Here is a 24,876-nt window from a genome sequence, read left to right on the forward strand (position 1 = left end):
GCGGGAGGAAAAGGAAAAGTTTTGTATCCTTCTCCTTATCCCAAAATTTTTTTAGTAGTCTCTTTTTCCTTTCCTCCCAAAGTACCCAATTTTGTTTCAACCCTTTTCTTTTATGCATGTTATGTAGACTGCATAAACATGCAGCATTTTGATTGTATAGTCGTCATTGATTGCCATTAATACCTTGTGACAATTTACAAAATTCTTGTCCACAGTCCGGACTCCGGACCAAACACGGAGAGTCCACCCCCAATACGTACAGTGCATATGTCAAACAAATTAGAAAGGGGAGGGGCAGCAACATGCCTATGTAGACCTGTTGGGCAGCTTGGCTCAGCACAATGAAAGCATTACAGGCCAATTCCAGATCAAATAAAGATGTAAATGAGCTGCCAGAGCAAATTTTGGTTAAGAGAATTGTCAAGTCATGGCCGAGTATTAAGTAAAGCCACTCTTGCTGTGAGAGACACTTCCGGTTTGGACGTCTTGGCCAAGAAGAGTTTGAGTTAGCATTTGACAATTACCCACATGATTTGGTCAATTGGATTTATGGGCTTGACTTGTGGTAAGACTGTAACAAGCATCGCCTCATTCCAATCTTAAAAGAAATAGAGATTAAAAAAAAAAAAAAAAAAAAAAAACAGTATCCTGTTAAAATCGATGCATGACCTATGCTACTTAGCGTCAACTTTGTTTATATGGCTAATTGATCAAAGGCTTGAACAAGCAGGGTAAGTAATTAGCAGAAAAAACAAAAACCGGGTAACTTCATTTGTTATGCTTTATTGCTTGGAATTCGTCAAAATCTTTTACATGAGCCAAAAAAAGAAAAGAATTCCACCTCTTACCCGGGACAGTACCTGTAAAAGGAGTGTGATTGTATTTGGCAGCACAGAAGACCTACTTAACGATGATATGCATATGTAAAGAAATGACCAAGAATCCTAATATTAATTGTTTTGTATATACATCCTGCTTCACAGTGCATCAACAGCAGCTTGAAATGCTAAACTTAACTTCAGTGTCTTGCTCGCCAAGTTGCGGATGTCTTCTCTTGAAGACTCCACCGATATTCGAATCAGTTCTTTCAATCCTCCACTGGATACAAAATCCTTAGCATTGTATTCTGTGGAGATCAGCAAGTTCATATGCAATGTCAGTTTACATTGTAGTCTTGCGAACGTGGTAATGTCCATCAAACTTGGAGAAACAGAGACAAGCACAAAATGGATTCTGTGAAACATCAGATGATAGCTGGAAGAATGCACTTAACAGCATTTTGCAGTTAAAAAGTGAAGCCAGCAAATCTGTGTGCAGAGTTAATAATGCAGTAATTGTGAATTTATAATCCACAATTTATTTTGTTACTATAGTTAAAGTCCCAAAGTTTCCTAGTGTGTCGCTACTATCTTCTTGAATATAATTGTGCATGTATCCAGTAAGCCAAATGCTGGACCCTAGTAAAAATCATACTTTGAAGAGAACATGCATGGTTTTTATACTGAATTTAGAAAATCTTGAGCAAAAAATTTGTTATGTATACACATTATTTTCATACTTAAGAAAATCTAACCCCAGATTTTTTCACCAAATCCTATAACATAGAGATACCAATCTATGATATCAATATTATCCTCACTGAATTGAGAGAAATACGGTGTATGAAACAAACAGACAGACTTTTCTTATTACCATATCATCTAGGTACGATGCATAAAACTATGGTTAAGAGGGCTATGCATCTGTATGATTCTGATTATTGGATAAACAACTGGTTTCTGAAGCACATGAAAGGTCAAATCTCCACATGCCTAGCTCGAAACTTCATATTCAAATGTTTAAAAAAAAAAAAAAAAAAAAAAATCTGTTGGGTACTTTCTTTTCTGCATCGTTCAACCTGACAGGCAAGTTTCTCAAAAGATTGTAAAATGTCAACTTCCATTTATGGATTGTGCAACAATCCTAAGTCCTTAGATAATCAATTACACCATGAACTGTTCAAGGAAATAGTTACCATTTTGTGCCAAATGACAAAGAGCAAGTTCTATGTGACGCCGAGCTGAACTAGAAGTGGTATTGGAGTTTGCGATCAACCATGCTAGAGCATTATCTTCCATTAATGGTGAACGCCCTCTCCTATTTCCTGCAGTAGATAAAGCTTCAGATGCATGACCTCTGTAATATAGTATACATGTTACAATGGAGATAATAGCCAATTTTCAAACCTTGAAGTATTCCTCGAGATTCACACTTTGCAAAGTTAGCCATTCCTCTGGCTACCTGAGCTATGACATCAATATTCCCATATCTAGCCATTTTGACGAGAGCTTTAATGGCCCCATCTTCTCTCAGGATTACATGTAAGCTTTCTGTTATATCAGGAGTATACGACATCAGTAACTGATACCTTCTTATCTAAAGCCTCAGAAGCATTTTTCTTGTCCAAGATATTTAACCAAACAAGTACAATGTATCCATTATGGCATTTTAAAACTTTTAAACTGAATTTCAACCATACAAGCAAACTCAGATCAACTAGTGTATACTCCAGCTGGAGATGAAATAGATAAAGCAATAAAATGTCATCCATGGGCAATAAGATTACCATTTCCACACAAATTTGCAATTGCTCCAGCCACCATTCTCAGAGTTTGTGGGTCATCCCTTTTGGTAGCTGTATTTGCAAGAAGCCGAACACCAGCTTTACTTGCTATTAGGCCTTGATTCAACTCTGAAGAAGTTAAATGCTACAAATAAGTCACATCTTACAATACATATTTTCATGTACCAAGAACATACCACAAAAGCCTCGTCTCAAAATTAAAACATAAGACATACTAACACAAACATGCTCAGGGAAAAATTATAAGGGAACTAGAACTAAATCCTGCTTATCTACTTCTACATATGGAAGGCAAGAAATATCTGTAAACGCGACCAGTGTTTTTGTAAGAAAAAAAAAACTCCTCCATTTTGAGAATATTTGAAAAATATAAAAAGAAAACAAAAATAGAGAACATGATTATCTTGCAAGTTATGAAAGGCAAATATTTAGGGAACATATAGATGAGAACAGAAACGACGTTTGAGAGAGAGAGAGAGAAGAAACTAGCTAAAAGCCAAGTAGAAATTGCATTATACGCCTGGGGTGGTTTTATGAATTAAGAATCTTATTCAGTTCAGTATGGAGTTATCTGTCATATTGGGGAAGAAGATTTTTGTGGCTACTCTCTCTGTTATCTCCGTTCTTCTAACTGTTTTTCAGTAACACTAAGATCCAGGAATGACCTAGCTGTAATGTCATTAGGAGCTTCTTAGGTATAATGTCAGAATCTGTCCCTCTAATGCAATAATGCTGGTTCTCAGCTAACACACATGCCAAAATATCTACCAGCACCATACCAATATTTGAATCACATCAGTTGGATTATAATTTGATCAACTGTTTCACTCGTACCAAATCTAAATTGTTCTCAGCTGGTTGTAGCCGAAGTAAAATAGTAGAAAGTTAACCATACTTCTCTCATGAGACTAAACTCCTTAGCAGTGTTCCATTAATCAGAACCTCTAAACACAACCCACTGAAAGGGGCTACACAGATATGATTCTACTGTTTCTTAGTGTTAGACTGTACGTAACATTGTTAGAATGCTCATACTTGCATTTTTTCATGTATGCAACTAAATAATATAAATATATGCAAACCAAAAGGACTATTAAATCAAGAGTTCCATTATTTCCCAAAAGACTGCAGTTGTTAATTAATTAGATGGACATTTACCGGCCAAAAACCCTCATATAGCAAATAATACTTTTCCATATTACTTCCTTTTCTTCTTGTTACCTTTTGTTCAATCTATTTCTCATGAAGCAATGCATCTAGGAGAAATGCTTATTGCCACATATATAGGTAAAATTTCTTGCCCAAACAAAAACTTACAACCAATTATCAGAATTGTGATAAGAACTTAAAATGCTGCAAGGGAGCTCCTGTTGATTGAAGGGGAGAGAATAACTCACCAACATCTAAATCTGAGCACATTATACAGATATATATTTACAACAGAAGACAGCCAAGATGTACAAGTACCATTCATGGCCAAATTGGCAATAGCACCAGAAGCCACCCTGAGTATGGTTGTATTCTCTGATGACTGCAGCAGCATGAGCAGTGCTTCCAGACCCCCTTCATGAACAATCCTCTCTTGGTTGCTGTCTATATTGAGTGGTAAGCATGAGAAAGGAACTAAAGATTTTGATCTTTGTCAAGTTTGAGGATAGCATGATGTGTGCAGTAAGTCTAACATTTGTGATCTATGTCAAAAAAAACTATTAATTCTTGCATTTGTGATGCTTTATCTTAAAGATTTACAAGAAGTGCACTGGATATCTGAATTTGATTCAAGTTCTCTTTGTGCCTATAGAACATTAAATTTTACTAAAAAAGCAAAAGTTAATTAAATTTTCACTTGAATCACTTTAAGTTTAGATTTAACTAGACTGTTAACAAGTTTCACTTTTCAAAGTAAGATATAATTATTTTGAAGTGTACTAGTGCCTGAACAAATTTGCCAAATTTATTAACCATGTTTAACGGTGAGAATCAGTATTTTTGAAAATAATAACAAACCATTTTCCAGACCTCGGAGACTCTCACTACTTTTTCTTACTTCATTTGGAACCTCAGGGTAGGAGACCTTTTAACTCAATTTGCTGAAAAACTTAACAAAACAGTTAAAAAAAATGCTGCTCCGCCTTTTGGAAAAAATGCTGTGAAATATTGATGTCATTGGGAGTTCAGGCTTTGGATATTTGTATCCAAAGTTTAGAACATCAAAACCAAGCATTGAGCACTGGAATAGTGATATAGAAAGTTGAAATATTAAGTAAAACGATATTTTATCTGAAATGTACAATAGGTTTTACAATAGCTTGTGTCTTCCAATAGATTTGTCAATACGTAGGTGATTTTAGTGGACGTGATTTTCAGTTCTTAACAGGACCTTCTTTCCAACACTTAGTACCATCCAGAAGTCAAAGATGAGATAACTATTTTAAGATTTTAGGTAAACTTTTGATGAATGGATTATGACCCAACGTCAATATAAAGAATTTTTTTTTTTAATTTATAGCATGCAGTACATCCATCAAGAACTGAATTGCTTTACCATTAGGTCCTAATTGAGTGATTTTGAAAATATTCAGTAGCATGTATGTGGGTGCAAGTCTTTGTCCAGAGAGTAACATAATGAGGAACGCTAATCCTGCGAGTATTGCCAGAATTTATGGAAACACAGTCAGAGAATCTGCCACCCGGTCCTGAGAAATTACTCTGCAAATGTTCATGACTATCCACCACTTTAGACAGTCAGATTACTGATTATCCAAGCATTCCCGACTGATCAAAAGCCCCTTTTTGTGTTATGTCCAGTTTCATCCAGTTGTTGTATTTGTTATAGTTTTTGGTGTACATTTACATTATATGTTGTATTGAATATATGTGGAACATTTACTATGTAGACCAACTTTTCAACAAAAACGACAACATAATGTAATTGTACACCAAACAACGTAATAAATTCAATAACAGCACAACACCCAATGAAAGAACAATTGCATCTGCCCCAAATGACTCTGTATGGTATGCATGTAGGTAGTCGGAGAACTTGACACTGAAGAGTTAGAAATATTACCATTATCTTCAGTTAGCAAAAGAATCAATAACTTAAAGTTGCATACCCATCAGAGTTGAGGAAAAGATATGCAACTTAGACAGAAAAAGAACAAAAAAGAAAAGAAGAAGAAGAAGAAGAAAAATAGCCACAAACTTTAAAACTCAAAACAGAAGCTTTTGACATTCAAAATTAATATCAAGTATATTTCTGTGCATACCTTCAGCGGCAAGATTGGCTACCACTTTCACCGCATGAATTTGGACATCCAACTCTTCACATGTTAGCAAGGATAATATCTTTTGGAGGCCAACTGAAAGTGAAAAGAGAGAGAGAGCAAGAGAATCATCTTTCAAGCAAGACCAATGGAACTTTCATTTGCCTATTGTCAACAGAATTTAATTCATTCTTATTATGCCAATTTAGCGTAGGAGGTCCCTAAGTTGTCAGATCACAGACCTTGGCATCACAATCCTCCTACTGCTTCTCGTTATATGCACTCGATTTCAGACTATTGCTCTAAATGTAAAAGATTGGATAATCACCATCACAAACTCCCAAAGGCCTATCTAAATATGGTGCAATAAGATGACACGCCTGAACAGACAAAAGCCAGAGAAACTTACCTTCTTCACATATCTTCGCAATACTGCTCCTTTGGCCAAATGACGAAGGTCCTCTGTTCAATTTTTCTTTTGTATATGACCTCTTCTCCTGCAAGTCGCAGAAATTTTAACCACCTAAGTTTTCCAGGGAATAAGAGCCCAGAAGTTGCAACTGACCTCAAACCCATCTTCAGATTCTGGCACAACCTTCTTGATATTAACCAGATCATTTTCAGCAGCCTTCCTTCGCATTTCCTCTACTTTGAGTGCTTGCCTCAGGGTATGAATTTCATCATTTAATCTACCCTAAAAATCAATGTTGACAGGGATTGTAGCAGCATTAAATGAAGTCTACACCATCAAGATGGTTAATAACTTTATCCTTTTCCTTGTTTGTGTTATGAGTAGATCAGATTATTCTTTTTGTTTTCATTCCTGATGTCTTCATATTCTTTTTACACCATTTTAATTTTAAAATTCTCAAAATTGAGAGCAAGCTGGTATAAGTGCTGTTCTAAAATTTAACCTGAACTGAGAAGTTCCTTTCAGTGGATCTAGGAACAAAAGGTATTAATATATAGCATGAATCTCATTTTCAGTGATACCTTTTCTGCTTCCAGATCATTGTGTTCTTTTTTCAGAGATTGCAGTTCATTGACAGTTGCCTCATGCACTTGATGCATTTCTTGTAATCTAGACTTAAGCTCTCTGATCTCTTTTTGCTCCAAAATCTATCAAAAAAGAGAAGCAGACGAAAAAAGACACCAGGGAAAAATTGATTCCAGGAGTTAAATGGCCATAGAGATGAAAAGGTAATCGGTAGCCTTATGACAAGTTTTTATCCATTCAAACAATAATCCATGAGAACCTGGCTTTAAGCAAAACAAGTATCAGGTGGAGGATAACTCTTTTCAATTAAAGGCATAACAGTTACCTGGACTGAGTTTTGCTGACCACTTGAGAGCTTTCTTAATATGTTTAACTGCTCTTCTGCATCAATATACCGCGCATGCTCTTCATTGATCTCCCGAGTCAAAGAAGCTATTTTCCCTTCATACATCTGAGTGGTCTCTGCAAGTGTCTTCTGGTATCTAGAATTTTCCATCTGAACATGCTAAAAAGAAGGAAAAAAAAAAAGATCAAATCTGTTTCTCTGCTAAAACTACTAGGAATAAAATACTAAATATTCTTCAAAGATTTATCACAATATTACTGGATCAGCAATTCCTCAAAATCAATTTGAGCATGGAGAATGTAGATATTTAACCTGCATCAAGATCTGATTATCAGTTAGTTTTTTCTTCAGTTCTTCCAAATGTCCTTCAGCACTTTCAGCTCGTGCATGTGAATTTTCTGATTGTTTCATCAGATCAGCTATTTTCTTCTCATACATTTGGGTGGTATCCGCAAGCACTTTCTGATATGTAGAATTTTCTAGCTGCTGTTGCTACTAACAGACAAAACAAAAACATTAATTTGTCTATTCACACCTGAAAATATGACAGAAGAAAATTTCAGTGCTGAACTTATTAGGAAGAAACTAAGGATAGAAAAGAGGACCTAACTTAGATATGACTTTACAAGTGGTGGATGTAAATCCATATCCAAAGCTTGGATGAACAAACAAGGTGCTATGTATATTATGGTCAATATGAGGTCCTTTTGATATTCACAGTAGCACCACCAACACAGTTGAAGGCCAGAATCCTAGCATTTACTGACATACCAGAGCAGGGTGGAGAGAGAGAGATCATTTACTGAAACTGTTCTTCTGTAACATGGTTGTCCTTTTCTCTCAAAAATATTTCCAAACTGATTCAGTTGACAGTATAGAAATCTCCAACCAATTCATGATTTTACATGTCACTTGACCTGTTATCACCCTACTTTTAGATGTTCAGAATTTTCAGATATTTCCATGGTTTTTATAGATAATTAATTTGGATTCTATATTCCATTTTCCTCAGATAGTTTTACTGATATGGTAATCATAGAAAAGATATTTAGACTCAGCGATGATCTGCCTCCCTCATTCTTAAAAATACAAGATAGAGAACAAGTTAATCTCAACTTGATTTGTAATTTTCTCCACCAATAAAGTCAGATCCTTCTGCAACCATGTAAGGCAAAATCTCTCCTCAAATATGCCTCAGTCTGGGTTCAACTAGCATTCATGCCTCTCAGTTACAAAATTAAGGTGTTTTCTTGAATCAATTTCTCTTGCTGTTCATGCTAAACAGAAAGGCATATGTTTTGTCCAAATCCTGAATCATCTAAAAACTTGCACTGCTCTAATTAATCCAGTTCAAATAAGTTAAATTTCATGTGAAACATGCCCCATCTTGTCAAAAATCATATTTTGAGTTATCGTGATCTAATGTCCTTAACAACGACATACTTGTATCTTGCATGCTCTAGCAGTTGCAGAGAGCCCTGGCCCCTTTAATTGGTTCATTTCTATTTATCTAACACATCTTTTGCTTATAGTAGTAAGTTAGAGATTCCCTCTTGCTGTCACCTTCATTTACATGTTCCAAAGCTCTACTAAGTCATTTTAGCGCCGCAAAGCTTCTTTGCATAAAGAAGAAATATGTACTTTTTTCCCTTCACTTCTAAATGTGAAATCAAAGTTCATCAAATAAAGCTCTACAACCACAGAACTCAGATGCATATCAACGACCATAACACCATAAACTACACAACTCGTGTTTTTAAAATCTACTTTTGATTATTGGTTCTAGATGGAGAAAGGCTTATCATGTGATGAGCATTTGTGCAACACTACTTCACAAAATCACCATTTTCAAGTTTGTAAACACCTTTTCTGCAAGCGAGAAAAGACCCCATAGCATTAGTATCAATAAACATCCAAGTGAAGTGGAGTAAATGGCAGAATTGTTGATAAGTTCTTTTGCAACAAATCCAAAACAAAAGATACCTTGCTGAGCTTTAAACTCATTTCTAGGCTAGCAACTTCATCTCTCATTACGTCATTATAATTTTTCTGCTGAGACAAATCATCCAATACATCTTTCAACTTCTGTGCCAACTGAGAATTCTCCTTCTCCAGCAACTGCAGTCAAGTAAGGTTATTGAGAAGATTTCATCTAAAGTGGAAACTAAATAAAGAAGCTGCTTAAACAGAAAAATACAGCAGAACCTTATCTAGCATATAGTATCTCACATTAAGCCAATCAAGATAGAATGCAAAGAGATCTGTGGGATTTCATGTTGAGTAACCATGAAGTAGATGATTTCATTACCTTGTTATTCTTCATACTCTTTTCAAGTCGTGCAATCTCATCATGCATCAGATCATTATGGTCTTTTAGGCTTTTGAGTTCTTTTACAAAATCTTTCATCCTGGATTCTAAAGAAGCATTCTCCTGCTCTAAAAACTGCAATGGATTACATATAATGAGAATAGCTTAACATTGCATTTTTTAAAGATGCTTCTGAACCAAAGCTGGAGTTGGTGTACATATTGGAAATGGAAAGCAAACACAAAAGGACAAACAAGTACCTCAGACCTGGAAACCAAACTCTTTTCTGCTTCAGCAAATGAATTTTGGTATTCTCTAAGCTTGATTTCCATTTCACTTCTGCAATTCTCCCTCAACTTTTGCTGCTTATCCACTTCTTCAGTAAGGTGGTCAACTTGAATCTCAAGCTTCCGGCATAAGCTTTCATAATCAAATTCTTCTTTTAGCTTTACTGCATTTACAATTTTCATGGCCTGCAAAAGTTAGTAAAATTACAGATCATGTACAGTGAAATACATATAAGAAGCTGCGAACAAGATTGCCCACAAAATAACCAGAGTACACAATCACTCATTTTGCCCCACTGTTGTTGCTGTTGACAACAGCTTCATCACTCATGGGCCCAGAAATAAGCAGGCAATTTTCCACAAGGACAAAATTGAAGCAATATTATGTTGTTTTTTGGTTGATGTGTACAAATTTTACACGGAGATGTTAAAGCATTTACAGTCAATATATAAGATGAAGAGATAAGGAATCTCTAGGTTTTGTTTGCAAATTAGAGACGGAAGAAGTGGGCTTTGTAGGAACAGAATGAATTAGCATGTAAAGCTGAGAAACTCCTAATCAAATTCATCAAGAATAGAGACATGAAATATAGTCCACCAGGCAAATGAATGCAATATGCTCTTCAAGGAATCCACTTTACTAGATGAGTTATAATTCTTATGGCTATTAAAAGTGATATCAGGTACCAGAAATGATGTATGATAAATCTATTTGGTTAAAAACACAGAGGCTACTCCATGTTCCACCAGTATTTGTCTCACATGAAACATAATGCTATAGTTTTTTACTGCAGAAAATAAAATTCAGAAAAGGACATGATGGCGAAAAATGTCTTGGAATATGTAAACGTGTACGTTTAGAATTTTCGTACTCGTGAACACCTTGGCAACTATATACTCAACTCAAATTGGAAATTTCAAGCACATTGTCATGGAGAACCTTCAAATGGATAGGAATTGTAACTTACCCGTTGTCCAAACATTATAGTGCTTGAGGTTTCTGCATGATGACGAGAAGATGGCCCTATAGTTACTATAAGTGAAGTCCTCGCTGAACCTGTTTGTCAAAATCACGTAAATTTTGGCACAAAAAACCAACGGAGTTGTATAGGAAATGAAAAGTTTAGCTTCGAAAATTGATGAATATCTTATGATGCAATAGCAATATCAAACTGTCAACATTAAGAACACAGACTCTTTAATAAACTTAGAGCGCTTCATGTCAATAACTTCCATCTTGTAATCAATATCAACCCATTGTTCCATGCAACCTTGTGTCCTCCAAAAGTAAATTATACAAACTCTTTCTTTTTTATCATCGTCTCCACAGGTATTGCATGTTTGATAATACATTTCCACTGTTATCGATTGAAAATGAGAAGTTACCATAGAATTTTCTTTAGTTCAACAAACCTGAGAATTGCTTATGCAGTTATAAATGACAGAATATGGCAGTAACGTTGTTTGTGTGTTGTTCTCCTAGCTACAAAAAGATTAGCCATTCTCTCTCTCTCTCTCTCTAGGGGAATTTGTGAGAATAGTCGTCAATGCAAAGTGAAATTACTTGACAGAAAATGTTTCAGAACAATAATGACTCTCATAAAAATACAGCACTCAAAATTCAGATCTTACCTCCAAATGAATCACGAAGCAATCTGGTTAGTTTAGAATCTCTTGTGGGAATATGAGGACTATTTTCAGCCAGTGCATTAATACATTTTCCTAAAGAAGTAAGGGACAGATTGATAAATTTAGCCTCTTCACGCAAGTGACCTTCACTCCCTGGAACATGAAAAATGACACAGAGAAATTAGTGCCATTAAGGCAATCAACCAGATGAAACAACCAGGCAAGCCAGTGAGCCCCCAAGTATGGACTTGACCATGTAAACACACCCATAAACCTTGTTCTATCATTTTGTCAAACAGAACTATGTTAACTTGTCCAAAGAAAAAGAAAACAGATAAAGATAAATGATGAGTAAGAAAAGAGCATTATTCAGCTTTGGCGTAGAGAATATACCAGATTTATCCAATCGCTCAGATCCTGCAAGATCAACTATGAGCAGCTTGCTTTTCCGAATTGTTGGAACATGATATCCTGGTCTGCCTGTTTTTTTATCTATTTCTGTTTCCCGTAAAGAGATGTCCAATCCTTCTTGCTCGGGTACAGATCTACGGATAAATACCTTGGGAAGAAGTTATGTGTCAGTAGCTTACTAAAGGGACAAACAAATTTTCATGATTAAAACAGAATATATGGAAGCCAAATGCAGTGGAAAATCCTTGTTATTAAATGTGTTCTCGAATATTTTTAAAGAATTACCAAATTGATGAGGAAAGTTACAATCTATAATTACCATAAGAATTGCATGGCTGCGTGATGATTCTGTATTTAATTTTGTATTAGCTGCATGACGGTTTGCTTCACCCATGTGCAGTAGTTGTACAAATTGGTCCATGCTATTTATTTTTACAACAGTGGCACCGGGGACTGATACTTCTCCAGTCCTTCCATCCTCGACGATCGGGATGTTTGTCTTTTCAGGTGCAAGCAAATCTTGGATAGATTCCATATAAAGCTGTGAAAAAACGTCTTCGGTGGTTAGCAGTGCAAATCAACTATTGGATTGAGTCATGTTTGAATACTTAACAAGTAGAAAAATTTCGATACCAAGATGACAAATGTGTAATGCATGTAAGGTCAAAGTCTGAGAGTATAAAAGACTACGATCAAAAAATTTAACTGAAATGATAACAATATTTGGAAGTATCCGAAATGAAACAACAAATGGAACAAACAGGTTAAGAGGTTCATCACCATAATTTTCAGTACCTGGAGGTATGAAATTTCCACACAATCAGATGTGGGAGATGTATTTGCAGTTATGTCTTCTAAAGCTCTAACCATGATACCACGCTTGGAATCATCGTCTTTACCCATTCTACCAAGGGTATAAGTCTTCCCAGTGCCTGTTTGACCATATGCCATCACTGTCCCGTTGTATCCATCCAACACACTCTGCAAAAGTGAATGGCACCTCCTCTTTCGCGTCAATATCTCGTTCCAATCATCTCAATAAGTTCATTTCTTTTACAAGAATTTAAATGCTTGTTTTAAAGAAAGAAAAATCAAAATTTTTATGAATGGAAAGAATTACCCTTTAATTTTTGCATGTTTAGCAATGATACCACAATTCTGTATGGTAGATAAGTTGCTGAAAGCATAAAAAAAAAAAGACTCGCCTAAATATAAAGTACATGAATTTTGCCAATGTATCCAAATTAGGGACCAGAAAACCTATTTTGAAAAGATATATTTCCAGTTTCGATACAAATTCTCTCAGAAGCTATGAACTGGAAAGAATAATGTACGAGCTGATGTTTTCAATAGCTGGGGGTTCATACAATGACGACTAGGATTATGGGTATTATACCCCCAAAAAGACCCAACTCTTTATCGAGGCATAAGCCCCAAAACCTGCTAAGTAATATACCCACTCTCTATTTCTAATTTGAGCGAGCTGGTCCAGCATTTATACAGCGTCTATACAGATTCTCGCCTTCCTTTGCAAGCATATTTGTGCTAGTAGACACTGAGATTAATTACAGCGGTAGAAAATACAAAATATATCTGCCATACTGAACTGAGAAATATAAATTGAATGAAGCTGAAAAAGTTGCTGCCGAGACATAAAAGGCAGAGCATCCTAGGTACAAGCTTCTAATGAATGCATGCAACCTTTTCTTTCCTAATTTCTTTATTCCTGGATTGATCATATCACCTAAGCAGTCTGGCTTCTTCCATCTTTTACACCTTTAAGAGCCAATAATTGGGTTATAAAGTGCATAGATTTTTGCAGCCACAGTTCACCATCACGGCCACATCTCTAGCAGTTGGTCCAGAAATAACATCTTTTGATGACTGGTTAGACAGTCTTTTCAAAAGCACAAATCATAAACATAATTATTGACTTAAATGTATTTGAATTACAAAAATTTTGCTCCATTTAATGGCTTAAAGTGACCAAGATAAGGAGTAAGGACAAATACCATAGATATCTTGCAATTTAAACCCCAGATCACCCAAATTACATCTGTAACCTGCTTAGCCTTGATGAACCTTGATCATCATTCAAAGAATTCATCTCCAATCATAGATTTAACAACCCGGACTGATCATGCGTTAAAAAATGCTAACATCTCTAGCATCTAGACCCTGTGGCATAAAAAGTCAAGCTAATAATCCCAATTGCATACCTACGCCTAAACAGCCACAAACTTCTACAGAAACCAAAATTCACAGTTAAAATAACATTATACATTTTAGTATGAATTATTCCAATTTTTCTTTAAAGCAAAATGAATGAGTATTGGAGAAAAATCAGAGAAACAGAGTGACAAACAGATAATGGATGTATTGCAAAACCACGATGCTTTGAGCTCTGCTGATACTTACCTCAACAACCGGTTTGGCAACCACCTCATAAACACGCTTTTGAGACGCACTTGTTGCAAATACTTCATCAAACCTAAAATACTCAGCACTCCAATTGTTTTTTCTCAGCTTTAACTTCTTGAGCTGCAGAATGAAAGACACCTTAACTTCTTGGATGAAATATACAGTGTGCATGGTGAACAGCCACGGGAAGCAAGCAATGAAAGTAGACAGACACACAGCGATTCCTGCACTCAGTTAAATAAACTAATGCAGACAAAGAAGGGGACTGGCTGAACCATAAGGAAATGCAATCATCTTAAAAACCATAACTTATATTTATCATCAGCACAAAAAGAATGTTTGTTATATGTCATAGACTCATAGTTGCATATGTCTGCATATTAATTACCTCTGGCTGCACTTCAACACAATCAGGATAATCAGCATCTGAAAGATCTGCTGCAATTCTTGGACGAAGTCTAACAGCAACTCTTACTCTTCCAGGTTCTGCAGATATTTCAACATTTTTAAGCAATTTCGTACGCTGCAAAGTGCAAACTGACTATAAACCAAAAAAAATCTCATATCAGACCAAGGATCAAACACCCTAAAAAAAGAAAGGCGGTAATGTTGTAATCAACATTTGACTCGAAACCAGGATATCTTTACACATAGCCACATACAGAGATGTTATTCACCTTCTTCAGATGGTTTAAATGAAGTTTCTTGTGTACTCATATTTATGCTGCTAAACTTCTAGTAAAAATGATAGAGTTCATCTAGTAACAAGCAAAGAAGGGATCATGTGCATTGTGTCCATACTGAAATCAGATACAAGTTTTATATGGCTCACATTTAAGTTTTTTTAACTTAGATTCCTTAAGGGGATCTTCTACAACAAGCAATAAAGATTAAAGACTACTGATCGCTGGTGTATATTCAACCCTCAAATTAATGGCCATATTTCCTGTTCATTTACTACAGAAATAAGACTCTAGAACCACGTGCCACAAGCATGAGGGCTTCAGGCAAAAAACAAGTGGAATTTCGTCAGAGAACATCCTTAACACAAAATAAGTAGTTAGAAGATCATGAGAAGTTAATCTGCAAAACTAGAAGAATGATGAGGCAGATTAGTCTAAGACCCCTCCCAAATTACAGTTCAAACAGTATAATTTCCGTTGACTCAGCGACTTCAAACATGTAATTCCAAAGAAGACGTGCTAGAAAACATTTGGCACTGCTGGCCACAGAGCAATACTTAAAGAGTAAATACATGCATCAAATAAGCTGGTGAACAAGGAGATGAAGCCTTGTTGAATCAGTTTCGTCGCGTAGATAGTAATAAGGTCCTGGGTTCGAGTCCCACCAGTGCACCAGTTATCAGCTAAGCATGTAGAACAAGTTTACATTGTAGACCAAACAAGTTGCCAGTGAAACAGGGATGAGGACGAGGAAAAAAAAAAGGGTTTCTCCAATAAAGTTTTGATCTTTGTTCCAGTGCACATCATAACATAAACCCAGAAAACAAAACTCCAAAAAATCGACCAAATTATTATTCCAGGGGTTGCAAACACCGGGACTCATACAGTCACAATTCACAGGGCTTCTACTCTGTATGGAATCGGTCACTGAAGTATTCGCACAAGATGCTTTACAGCTTGTACATATCAAGAGTTGTACCTGAGAGACTATATAATCATTTCCTGATTTACAAAGGACTAGGGAACTGAAAAGAGACATGGAAAAACAAACCTGGATCGTTGGAAAGATAAGAGGAGGAAGAAGACGAAGGCGAAGGCGAACGAGTCCGATAACTGGGAGTCAGGGAACGAGAGCGTCTTGAAGTAGGAATACCGTTAGTAGAAGAAGACAATGAAGTAGGAATACTTGAACGAGAACTTCTTGAACTATTCACATTACTCGCAGCATATGCAGATGCAGAAGCAGAAGCAGAAGCAGAGAGAGGAGGCCTCTCCGACCTGTGTGACGATGACGGCCTTCCCACAGATGCAGCAGTCGAAGAAGACGACGCCATTCAATTCAATCGGTATTCCTGGTAGCAAGATTGAACTCAATCAATCAATAATGTTCTACCACTCTGCATAGCAGCAGTAAGCAGTATTTGAAAGCGGAAAAAAGAAAGAAGAAGAAGAAGTTGGTTTCAGTTTCACAAATGGGACGGAGAATATTGGAAAAATGGGAAAAAATAATGGAGAAATGGGACGCGTCGTTGAGGCCGGCACGATTGGAGGAAGATCTCGTTTGAGATCATACAACTAATACTTCAGAGTTCCGAAAGGGACTGCCATTGGATTATATTATTAACTATTTTGCAAAATGGAATAAAAATAAGCTTTTTAAGTTCCCGCGTAATTCCGGTTCCGCTCCTTGCCTGGCCATTTGTCAGTACACACTGTACACAATTTTTTGTACGTTCTGTTCTCAGACGAATGCAACCAATTGCCTACCTACACTCAAATTGTCTCTAGTTTATTACTAGTAGTTAGTACACAAGTCCAAATACCGAACAATCTTATCGTGTTTGATCCACCTGAATTGTAATCATCGGATAGTAAAAATTTGGTTTTATTCAGGTGTCTTGTTTTACAACCAATTGATTCATTCATTCAAAAATTGAAGTGTGCATGGACTGGAGTATTCAATGGATTGTCTGTCAATTTGGTTTAGCAAGGGATGCGGAATTGGATCTGCTAAAGAGTGCGTTTCAGTGTGATTTTGGGGGATTAATGACTGCAATTTCTACAGTAGACTCTAGTCAGTCTGTTTCTCCAGCATTACTCGGCGCTGATAATGATATGATGGAATTTTTACATTCAGATGAATGAATGGAATGGATGTAAAGGAGAAGAATGAACCGCTTCTCGACTTTGATACCAATGGTTTTGATGCTACATGATTACCCTTCAAGGCAACCATTTGGCATCCCCACATCATCCCCCAATGAAAATTGTCAACTTTCTATCTTTCAGCCGTCTCAAGTAAGTGAAGTCAAAATTCTACAACGATCATGGATACTTTACATCTGCCAATCGTTACAGGTAAATTAACAGATCTCTAAGGATTTTTTTTTTTTTTAGGTTTGACAATTGGTGAAGCCAAATCTACGACGATAATTTTTTTCTTAGTGAATCAAAGATGATAGTATATTCTTTACCCTTAAAAGGTACATTTCACTCTATGCACGCTACATTGACAATCAAAATGTTTCGTCGTGTTGTATCCCTACACAGAGAGGTAGGACAACATGTGATGATGTGAACCTCAACATGGGTTGCCGGCCGACACAGGTTGTACTATCATCTCTTTCTTCAATTAGGATGACACTGACCACGTTAATGCATTTCACACACAAATATCTTCACCTTCTTATTCTGCACATCCTTCTAATTTGCCATTCACGAACACCTTCAAGTCACCTTTTTCTTTTTTCCAAATGGTGCATTCTCTGGCATGCCCCAGACATCAGGAACAAGGCAAAAATTTGCTAGTATAAGATTGTATGTATAAAACTCGTTTCTGCACCGAAGGTGATATGAACTTAAACGAGAATCTGGTGAATCATCCTCACTGCATCCTCTGTTGTAGTACGAAATCATAATATACTATCTTTGCCATTTGGTTGGTATGCTACAAAATGCATGACTTGCAAGAATTGCATCCGAAATCTGAGTCGATATTTGTCATTTACATATCAACACTGGGTACACGTCCTGGTATAAGAAGTATAAACAATTTTCAACATGTATCATCTGACCCGCGGCAAGGACTCTCCACTTGAAAGAAGCTCTAGACACCCGAGCCGAACCCCAGGCAAACTTGACTTGCAGCTGCAGGAAATTCTACTTCCATCTGTTTCAGCATTAAACAGTGCAAGACCAACTCCCGCCAAGTAGACATGACAGATGTCCACATTCAACTTTTGAGGTGAACAGGCGATCCAAAAATAACTGCAAGCTCCATCATTTTGGAAATCAGTTTCAGCTCTTCCAACCCAGTGCTCGGAGATTAGCTTGCTTCAGTTCAGCATGCTTTCCAATCCTGTCAGCAGAAAAATTACCGTGAGTTACACAGTTCACAATGTCTTGTAGCTAAAAATCTTTCCGCTCAGTTACCTCATGCAAAATAGAGATGATGGAGTTCCTAACAATTTACGGCAATAAATAAAATCGTGCTTGTTTTATTGCAAAAGACCAAAGAAGCAAAGAATACACGGGCACATAACTAAGCAAACTCCAGAGCACCAGAGTCGAGAGCTTTTGCCTTAACATGAAAACCACATAGTGGCCAAGAATATCTATTTATATATGGCTAATTCAAGCAAACTTCTAGTATTACCGGAGAGATCAAGCACAGCTTTAATCAGCATCAATGGAATAGCAGTATGCAACTCATTGTCCAAGAAAATATGAAAAGAAAAGCTACTTTTACTCCCTCTGCAGGGAGAAGGATTGTGTCCTATAGTTATTTGAAATGAAGACTCCCTGATATAAACACTCAAGTTTTTATCACTGGATCAGAGAAAACGGGGTACAGAGAAAAAAGATGCATAAATATTGATCCCAGATACCCAAATAACAAAACAAAAGGTCTCAGATGCTTAGCACACAATTCTCAAGCATTTCTAAGGAGCAGAAAGTAATAGAAAAAAATGTTAATTTTACAAAACCATTAGCCATTCAGAATGGACCACACGTTACAAGTCTTTTGATCATCAGGGTTAAATCATGCCTTAGCCCACAGAGGGGAGGAGAAAGGGAACAGATAAAAGAAACAGACTGAACAAGCATCTTTTGGCTAACAACGAAATCTAACCATCTAAAGTTGCCAAAAATTATCTTACCCAAGATCTGATGGAAGCCTGAAACCACCAATGCGTATGCGCTTCAGTGCATGAATCTGAAATAGAAGAAACACGAAAAGGAGTAAGAAAACAATTCATTTACAGTCAACAGAGGGAAGGCATACATAAAACTTACAACAAGAAGAATATAAGTGGACAGACATAAGTGATCTATGCTCAAGACTGCCACTGACAATATTGAAGTACAATAGATTTACAGAAAGAAAAATGAAAAAAAAAGAATGTCGAAAGTGAGCAAGGCAAGGATCAGAAGATAAAATTCTGTAAACTCAATTCTTTATCAGTATCAGAATTCATAAAGTGCAAAGGTCCAAGGATGGATTTTAAAAGGAAGGGCAACACTCCTTAATACTTCTCTCCACGAGTGAAAAGAAATGGGATAGCACCATTGGAGCATTTATTAGAAGCCCACTACACATTCCTGTCTAAAAGATTAAAATGAATTTGGAAGGTCAGAATCCCTGTCAACCTGTTTTCCAAATTTGACTAGTTGAGAATTCAAGTATTTCACACCAAAAGCTTTTTAAAAAGAACAGCGAGACAGAAAAAGACAGAACATTTTAGCAATTAATCAAGATAAGAATCAGATGAAGAAACAGAGGAAACATCATATTAGCCATTAATCAAGATAGGAAGCAGAAGAAACATTTTCAGAAGCTAAAACACATCTCAGAAACCAAAAACTACCTCAAGTCCAGCATTTTTTACAAGTTCCCGCACTTCATGATTTCTTCCCTCATGAACCTGCACCATTAAAAGTAAGTGGAGGTCTGATCCATTATCTTTTCCTTATCTGCATAAATAAATTAAATAATGACACAACAAAGGCCAGAATGACAAATGGAGACTACAATTCATCAAACAAAAGCATGATTTATTTGTCAGTCAGGACCATAGTTTTGGGTGGACAACAGACTCGGAAGTCCGTCACAGGGAGACGAGTTTCTGCCATCCATATACTTAATACATATACAGCATGTTTTTTTTTTTGGCTTTATTCATGAGTCGTTACCAACACAAAGCAATAACTTGAGACTTTTAGTTATTTCCCCCCTTCTTCTCATTATTCTAATAATTATTGCATCGGAAGAGGGAAAAGAGGAAGGTGATGACAGCAAGGAGATGACCACCCTATAAAAGATTACCTTGTCAGTGTTTGAGAAAGAAATTAAAAGGAAAAGGAAAACAACTGCAAAGGCCTTTTATACAAGAACACCAGGAAATGCTAGGCAGAAAACAAAAATCAAAAGAAAAAGGAATAGACTAGTTCCTTAACAGTTGTAAATAAGTCCAGTATTCTAAGAAGAGAAAAATTAATACCACAATCCGAATTCGTGGTCTTGACAGATCTGGCTGCGGCGGTAGCAGCTCTACAATATCCGGGGCGCATTGAACGCCTTCAACAACAGTCCCTTCACTAATGGTAATCAAATGTCGCTTATTGACGGAACCATCAATAGTTGCAATATATCTATAGCAAAACATTTCAGTAAGATTCAGTATATCAGGTAAGTAAGCACATAATGTTGAATGCTTGACCACTGCTGAAACTTACTCTTTTAATACTGAATCAAACGATAGGAAAGCAGAATGAATTCTAAAATAAGTATAAGAAATGAAAAGCAAGAATCCCATTCAAAGAATGGACAAAAATATCAACAAGAACTTACTCCTTGGATAATTTAGAAGAAGGATGTGAAAGCTTCTGAGCAAAATCCCCTAAAACAAAAGTAATTCAACAAATACCAGTACCGTATAAACATCATTATTAGTAACATCAATGAGTCAAAATAAAAAATACCATCATTTGTAACTATAAGCAATCCAATTGTGGCAACATCAAGACGACCAACAGTAAATAGTCGTGGTTTTGGTAGTCCAGGGTTCCTTTTATCCTGCGAAAAATGCAAAAAATACTCATATGTCAAAATAAAGCCCTTGCTGGAGGTGCCATCAAATTAGTATAGGGATATAGAACACTTTAGTTGCAAGGTCTAGTGCAAAATACATAAACAATTCAGCCCAACATACCCAACTATTCATAAAATCATTGAACAGAGACAGCACGGACTTCGTCTCCTTCTCTCCAGCTGAGCAAATGTAACTGCAAGATTATACTGTTTTTCAGCTTATAGAAAATGTGCATGATTCAAACGCTGAAGTCTCAAATACTAATGACAAGTTACATAGATAGACGTTGATAACAAACCCTTTCGGCTTGTTTAGCGCAAAATAGACCTTTGGGGGCAGTTTCTTAGGCAGGCGGTTCCCGTTGACATAGATCACATCCCTAACAGGATCAACTCTGGTCTGATCCATCACACAAGCAAATAAATGCCATACTTCATCATAAGAAACCACATCATAAAAAAAAATGGTTTTCTTCTTTAACAGTGCAGCTGTCTAACCTGAGGAGTATTGCATACAGAACCATTAACAGTCACTTTACCTCCGAAAATAAGCTCTTCGCTGTTTCTTCTTGATGCCACTGTCAAATCAAACCCAATCATACAGAAACATTAAATGTAATTCAACATTTTCCATCCACAAACATCACTAGCCGCCGTAGAGTATGACAGCTTAAGTATACTAAAACTTTGTATCATCAGACATTAAATTGTCTCAAGAAATAGTAATGCGTCCATTAGACAAATGATACTGCGGTCACGCAGCACACCCCTCATAATAAGAAACGCTTTAAATTTAACAATACAATTACAGCAAAATAAGTGCAATTTACAACCAATAGAGCACAAGGTACACCGCCTCGTGCAGTAGCATCCACATTTATTTGATAAAACTGAACTAAATAACTAAATAAGCAGTGAAGGTTACCTCCAGCAGCAGCTAAGACCTTACTAAGCCGCTGAGGCGGGTCCCGGAAATTCTCATTATAAAACCGGCGGGCAGCCTTGGAGAACTTCGGCTCAGCTGTGGGAGAAGCCGGCTTTACTTTGGAGTCTTTCTCTTTCTTCTTCTTCTTCTTCTTAGTCTCCGCATTGGCCATCTGGTGAAGTAGACGAGCCGGAGGAGTAGACTGGAGGGTGAGGTTGCCACTCTCGTCGCGGACAATCCACGGGATGTAGAGTTGGTCATCCAATTCGCTAGCTGAGTCCTGGCCCGGAGTTTCAGTGGCGGATTCGGATGCGGGTTTGGGCTTGAGCTTGGGCTCGGACTTGGGCTTGGGAGGGGCGAAGGTGATGTTGAATTCAGGTGTGGTGGAGGGAGTGGAAGAGAGTGAGGAGGCAATTATGGTGCGGAGATGGCGGTGAGTGGTGCGGGTGAGAGGAATAGCGGGTTTGGTTAGGTGGAGGGTGGCGAAAGCCGTGGAGGCAGCAGCAGCTACTGCGGCCATTAGCGCCGCCATGTTCAGTGGCGCTGGGGTGGAGTGGGAAACGGCGATGGGGGTTGAAGTCGAGAATTTAGATAAGTAGAGGGAGATTTTATCTCAAGACTTAATTCCAATAAAGCCCTCTGCAGTTTGGCGTCTCCGGCAGAGAATAATTAATTATGATACACCTAAGGTCCTAAACTATAATGATTAATTCATGATTTGGTCATTCCAAATCTCTGACCAATTTGTTTGGCAAGTTAATTACAGTTGCCACCGTTAGATTTGATTCTTTATCGCTAGTTTGAATCATTGAGTCGAATTTTGATTCACTGGTTTGACATCTCAATATTAACAGCTTTAATAATTATCAAAACGTAAATGTTGAATTTTGATGTATGGCTTTATCCATCTTTCTTTTGGTTTTGAGTGTTAAAATATTACTATTACTTTTTTTAAAAAATATTCTTCTTAACGAATTTAAAAAAGAGTATTTTATATATACATTAATAATTATACACTATCATGATTGAACGTACGATACATGTGTATTTGGATTTCGTTCTTTCTTTCTTTTTATTGTTTTAAGTTTTCGTTGTTGGAATTGGGTTTTAAGCTTTTTTTTTTTTTTTTTGGGATTGGGTTCAACTTCAACATATTGAAGAAGATTGCTTAGGAATTAGGATGTCTACTGTATTATTCAATTACCCTTTCAACCAATTTCACCGATTATCTGATTTATGACACTAAGGAACTATATAGTTTCTCTTCTTAAATTCCTATAATTAAAAAACTTGTAAATCAATTTCCTTCTCCCCATAATTGATTTATATGTCCTTTTCCCATTTTTTAATAATTCATCACTACCAAAATTTTAGAGTGTCCATTGGATAGGGTATTATTTGAAATATTATTTGGAATAATTACTGTAGCACTTTTTATGATATGATGTATGTGAGATAAAAAGATAATTGGGAAGATAAAAAACTGTATTGGAAATTGTAATGGTGATGTCAGCAAATATATTTGGCCAAATAATCTACTGTCCAAACAAACCCACTCTATCCCTTTTTTTTGTCTTATTTTAAATCAACTGTCCTCCAATTAGTTTCATTGCACTCTCTGACAGTCCAATCAGAAAAAAAAATTAAAGAATTGCAAAATCAATTACCTTCTCCCTTGCATCTACGCTCATATGGCACTAATTTGTGTTTCTTTATAAATTAGCCGTTTATTGAATATTTCGTTTGCTTTTCCTTTGGAAAAAGGTTATCAAATGTGAATTACTAATCAATTCGTTCCGTTAACACATCTAATTCTTTGAAATGGTGCTTCACCACATTCAGCCCGCCCAAGTGACTGACTGGATATGGTGCATCAAGGTGTAAACTAATCATTAATTTAGTTATAATTTTACTAGTTGTATCAATTTTTGTCCTTTTTTGTCCAGTAAAGTGTTAGATATCTTGAGTTTTACTATTCAATATCGGTTTCAAATATTCACCTTTTTTCTTGAATTTATTCCTTGAAGATAAAAGAATATGAGAAATTTAACAAAATTGTATCCTTATATTATTTAAAAATGAGTTGCGGTCAAAGGAGTTTTGAATTTCAATCGTATGGATAAGAGATTTTTGGAAATGTGAAATGTTATGTAATTTTTTAAAAGTTTTTGGTACAACTAAGGGCAGCATGTGTTTAGGTATATTTAACAAATTGCCTTCATTTTTTGTACATTTAAAGTTTTGATTTATGGAAACATCTAGATATTTCTGAAATATGAAATTATTTTACAACCGTTTTTGCATTGAGTACAATTCATATAAATTTATGCGTTGGTATAATTACTGAAATGGTGTTATAGACACGTTTAATTGATGTGTGACTTTTGTTGTGCAATTAACACAAAGACATATTAACACGTTGTGCAATTAACATATTGTTATAACTAATCGTTGGAGGATATTCCTTTGTCTGAAACAACTTATATCTGCTCTTCGACGATTTTCAACTGACTTCTATAGGGACCTTTTTGGAATGGTAAAATTGTAAAAGTATTGATAAAGTAAAGTGTACGAGTGTGTGCTGCAATTATAATGTATTATTAGTTTTGTTATGTCTATAACCATTTCTTTTCAGAATGTACTATTATTTGTTAAATAGAAAAACCCTCTCTTCTAATCACAGCCTTCACAGGCACCAAACACCTGCGGATTGCACGGACATTCCCTTCTAATACATTAACAGTGTATATAAAATTAATTCATACAAAAATTATTTATTCACAGGGGCAATATAATATTCCAAGTTCCGGTATATTTCATTCATTTATTTTTACTTTTTTGAATCTCTTTTTGAAGAAAAATGAATGAAGTGTCATTTCTGGCAATATA

General features: G+C 36.2%; 2 protein-coding genes across 9 annotated transcripts; both read right to left on the reverse strand.

Moving 5' to 3' along the window:
- Positions 1–763: 763 nt before the first annotated feature.
- On the reverse strand, positions 764–16,690 carry LOC113730779 (kinesin-like protein KIN-UC). Of its 7 annotated transcripts, XM_027255698.2 has the most exons (23): positions 16,191–16,345; positions 16,023–16,108; positions 14,677–14,774; positions 14,286–14,408; positions 12,663–12,848; positions 12,187–12,408; positions 11,850–12,015; positions 11,460–11,609; positions 10,796–10,884; positions 9,801–10,013; positions 9,541–9,675; positions 9,216–9,350; positions 7,545–7,724; positions 7,212–7,391; positions 6,883–7,008; positions 6,455–6,583; positions 6,299–6,386; positions 5,893–5,985; positions 4,091–4,216; positions 2,606–2,731; positions 2,226–2,369; positions 2,015–2,143; positions 764–1,126 (listed from the first exon to the last, which is right to left on the reverse strand). In XM_027255698.2, exons 5-23 carry the CDS (start codon positions 12,816–12,818, stop codon positions 978–980), a joined length of 2,736 nt encoding a protein of 911 aa, XP_027111499.1. In that variant the 5' UTR covers positions 12,819–12,848; positions 14,286–14,408; positions 14,677–14,774; positions 16,023–16,108; positions 16,191–16,345; the 3' UTR covers positions 764–977. The 7 variants fall into 7 exon arrangements, with proteins under 7 accessions (XP_027111499.1, XP_027111495.1, XP_027111496.1 ...); XM_027255694.2 differs by having other exon boundaries at positions 16,023–16,671; XM_027255695.2 differs by lacking the exon at positions 4,091–4,216 and having other exon boundaries at positions 16,023–16,675.
- A 1,180-nt stretch (positions 16,691–17,870) lies between these two features.
- LOC113730780 (putative ribosomal large subunit pseudouridine synthase SVR1, chloroplastic) lies at positions 17,871–22,644 on the reverse strand. Of its 2 annotated transcripts, none has more exons than XM_027255699.2 (10): positions 21,988–22,643; positions 21,561–21,640; positions 21,362–21,462; positions 21,184–21,256; positions 20,954–21,047; positions 20,823–20,871; positions 20,473–20,623; positions 19,840–19,896; positions 19,132–19,187; positions 17,871–18,329 (listed from the first exon to the last, which is right to left on the reverse strand). In XM_027255699.2, exons 1-10 carry the CDS (start codon positions 22,517–22,519, stop codon positions 18,269–18,271), a joined length of 1,254 nt encoding a protein of 417 aa, XP_027111500.1. In that variant the 5' UTR covers positions 22,520–22,643; the 3' UTR covers positions 17,871–18,268. The 2 variants fall into 2 exon arrangements, with proteins under 2 accessions (XP_027111500.1, XP_027111501.1); XM_027255700.2 differs by having other exon boundaries at positions 18,024–18,329; positions 21,362–21,494; positions 21,602–21,640; positions 21,988–22,644.
- Between the last annotated feature and the right edge of the window lie 2,232 nt (positions 22,645–24,876).

This window comes from Coffea arabica, chromosome 2e, assembly GCF_036785885.1.
Source record: "Coffea arabica cultivar ET-39 chromosome 2e, Coffea Arabica ET-39 HiFi, whole genome shotgun sequence".
Classification (NCBI taxonomy): domain Eukaryota; kingdom Viridiplantae; phylum Streptophyta; class Magnoliopsida; order Gentianales; family Rubiaceae; genus Coffea; species Coffea arabica.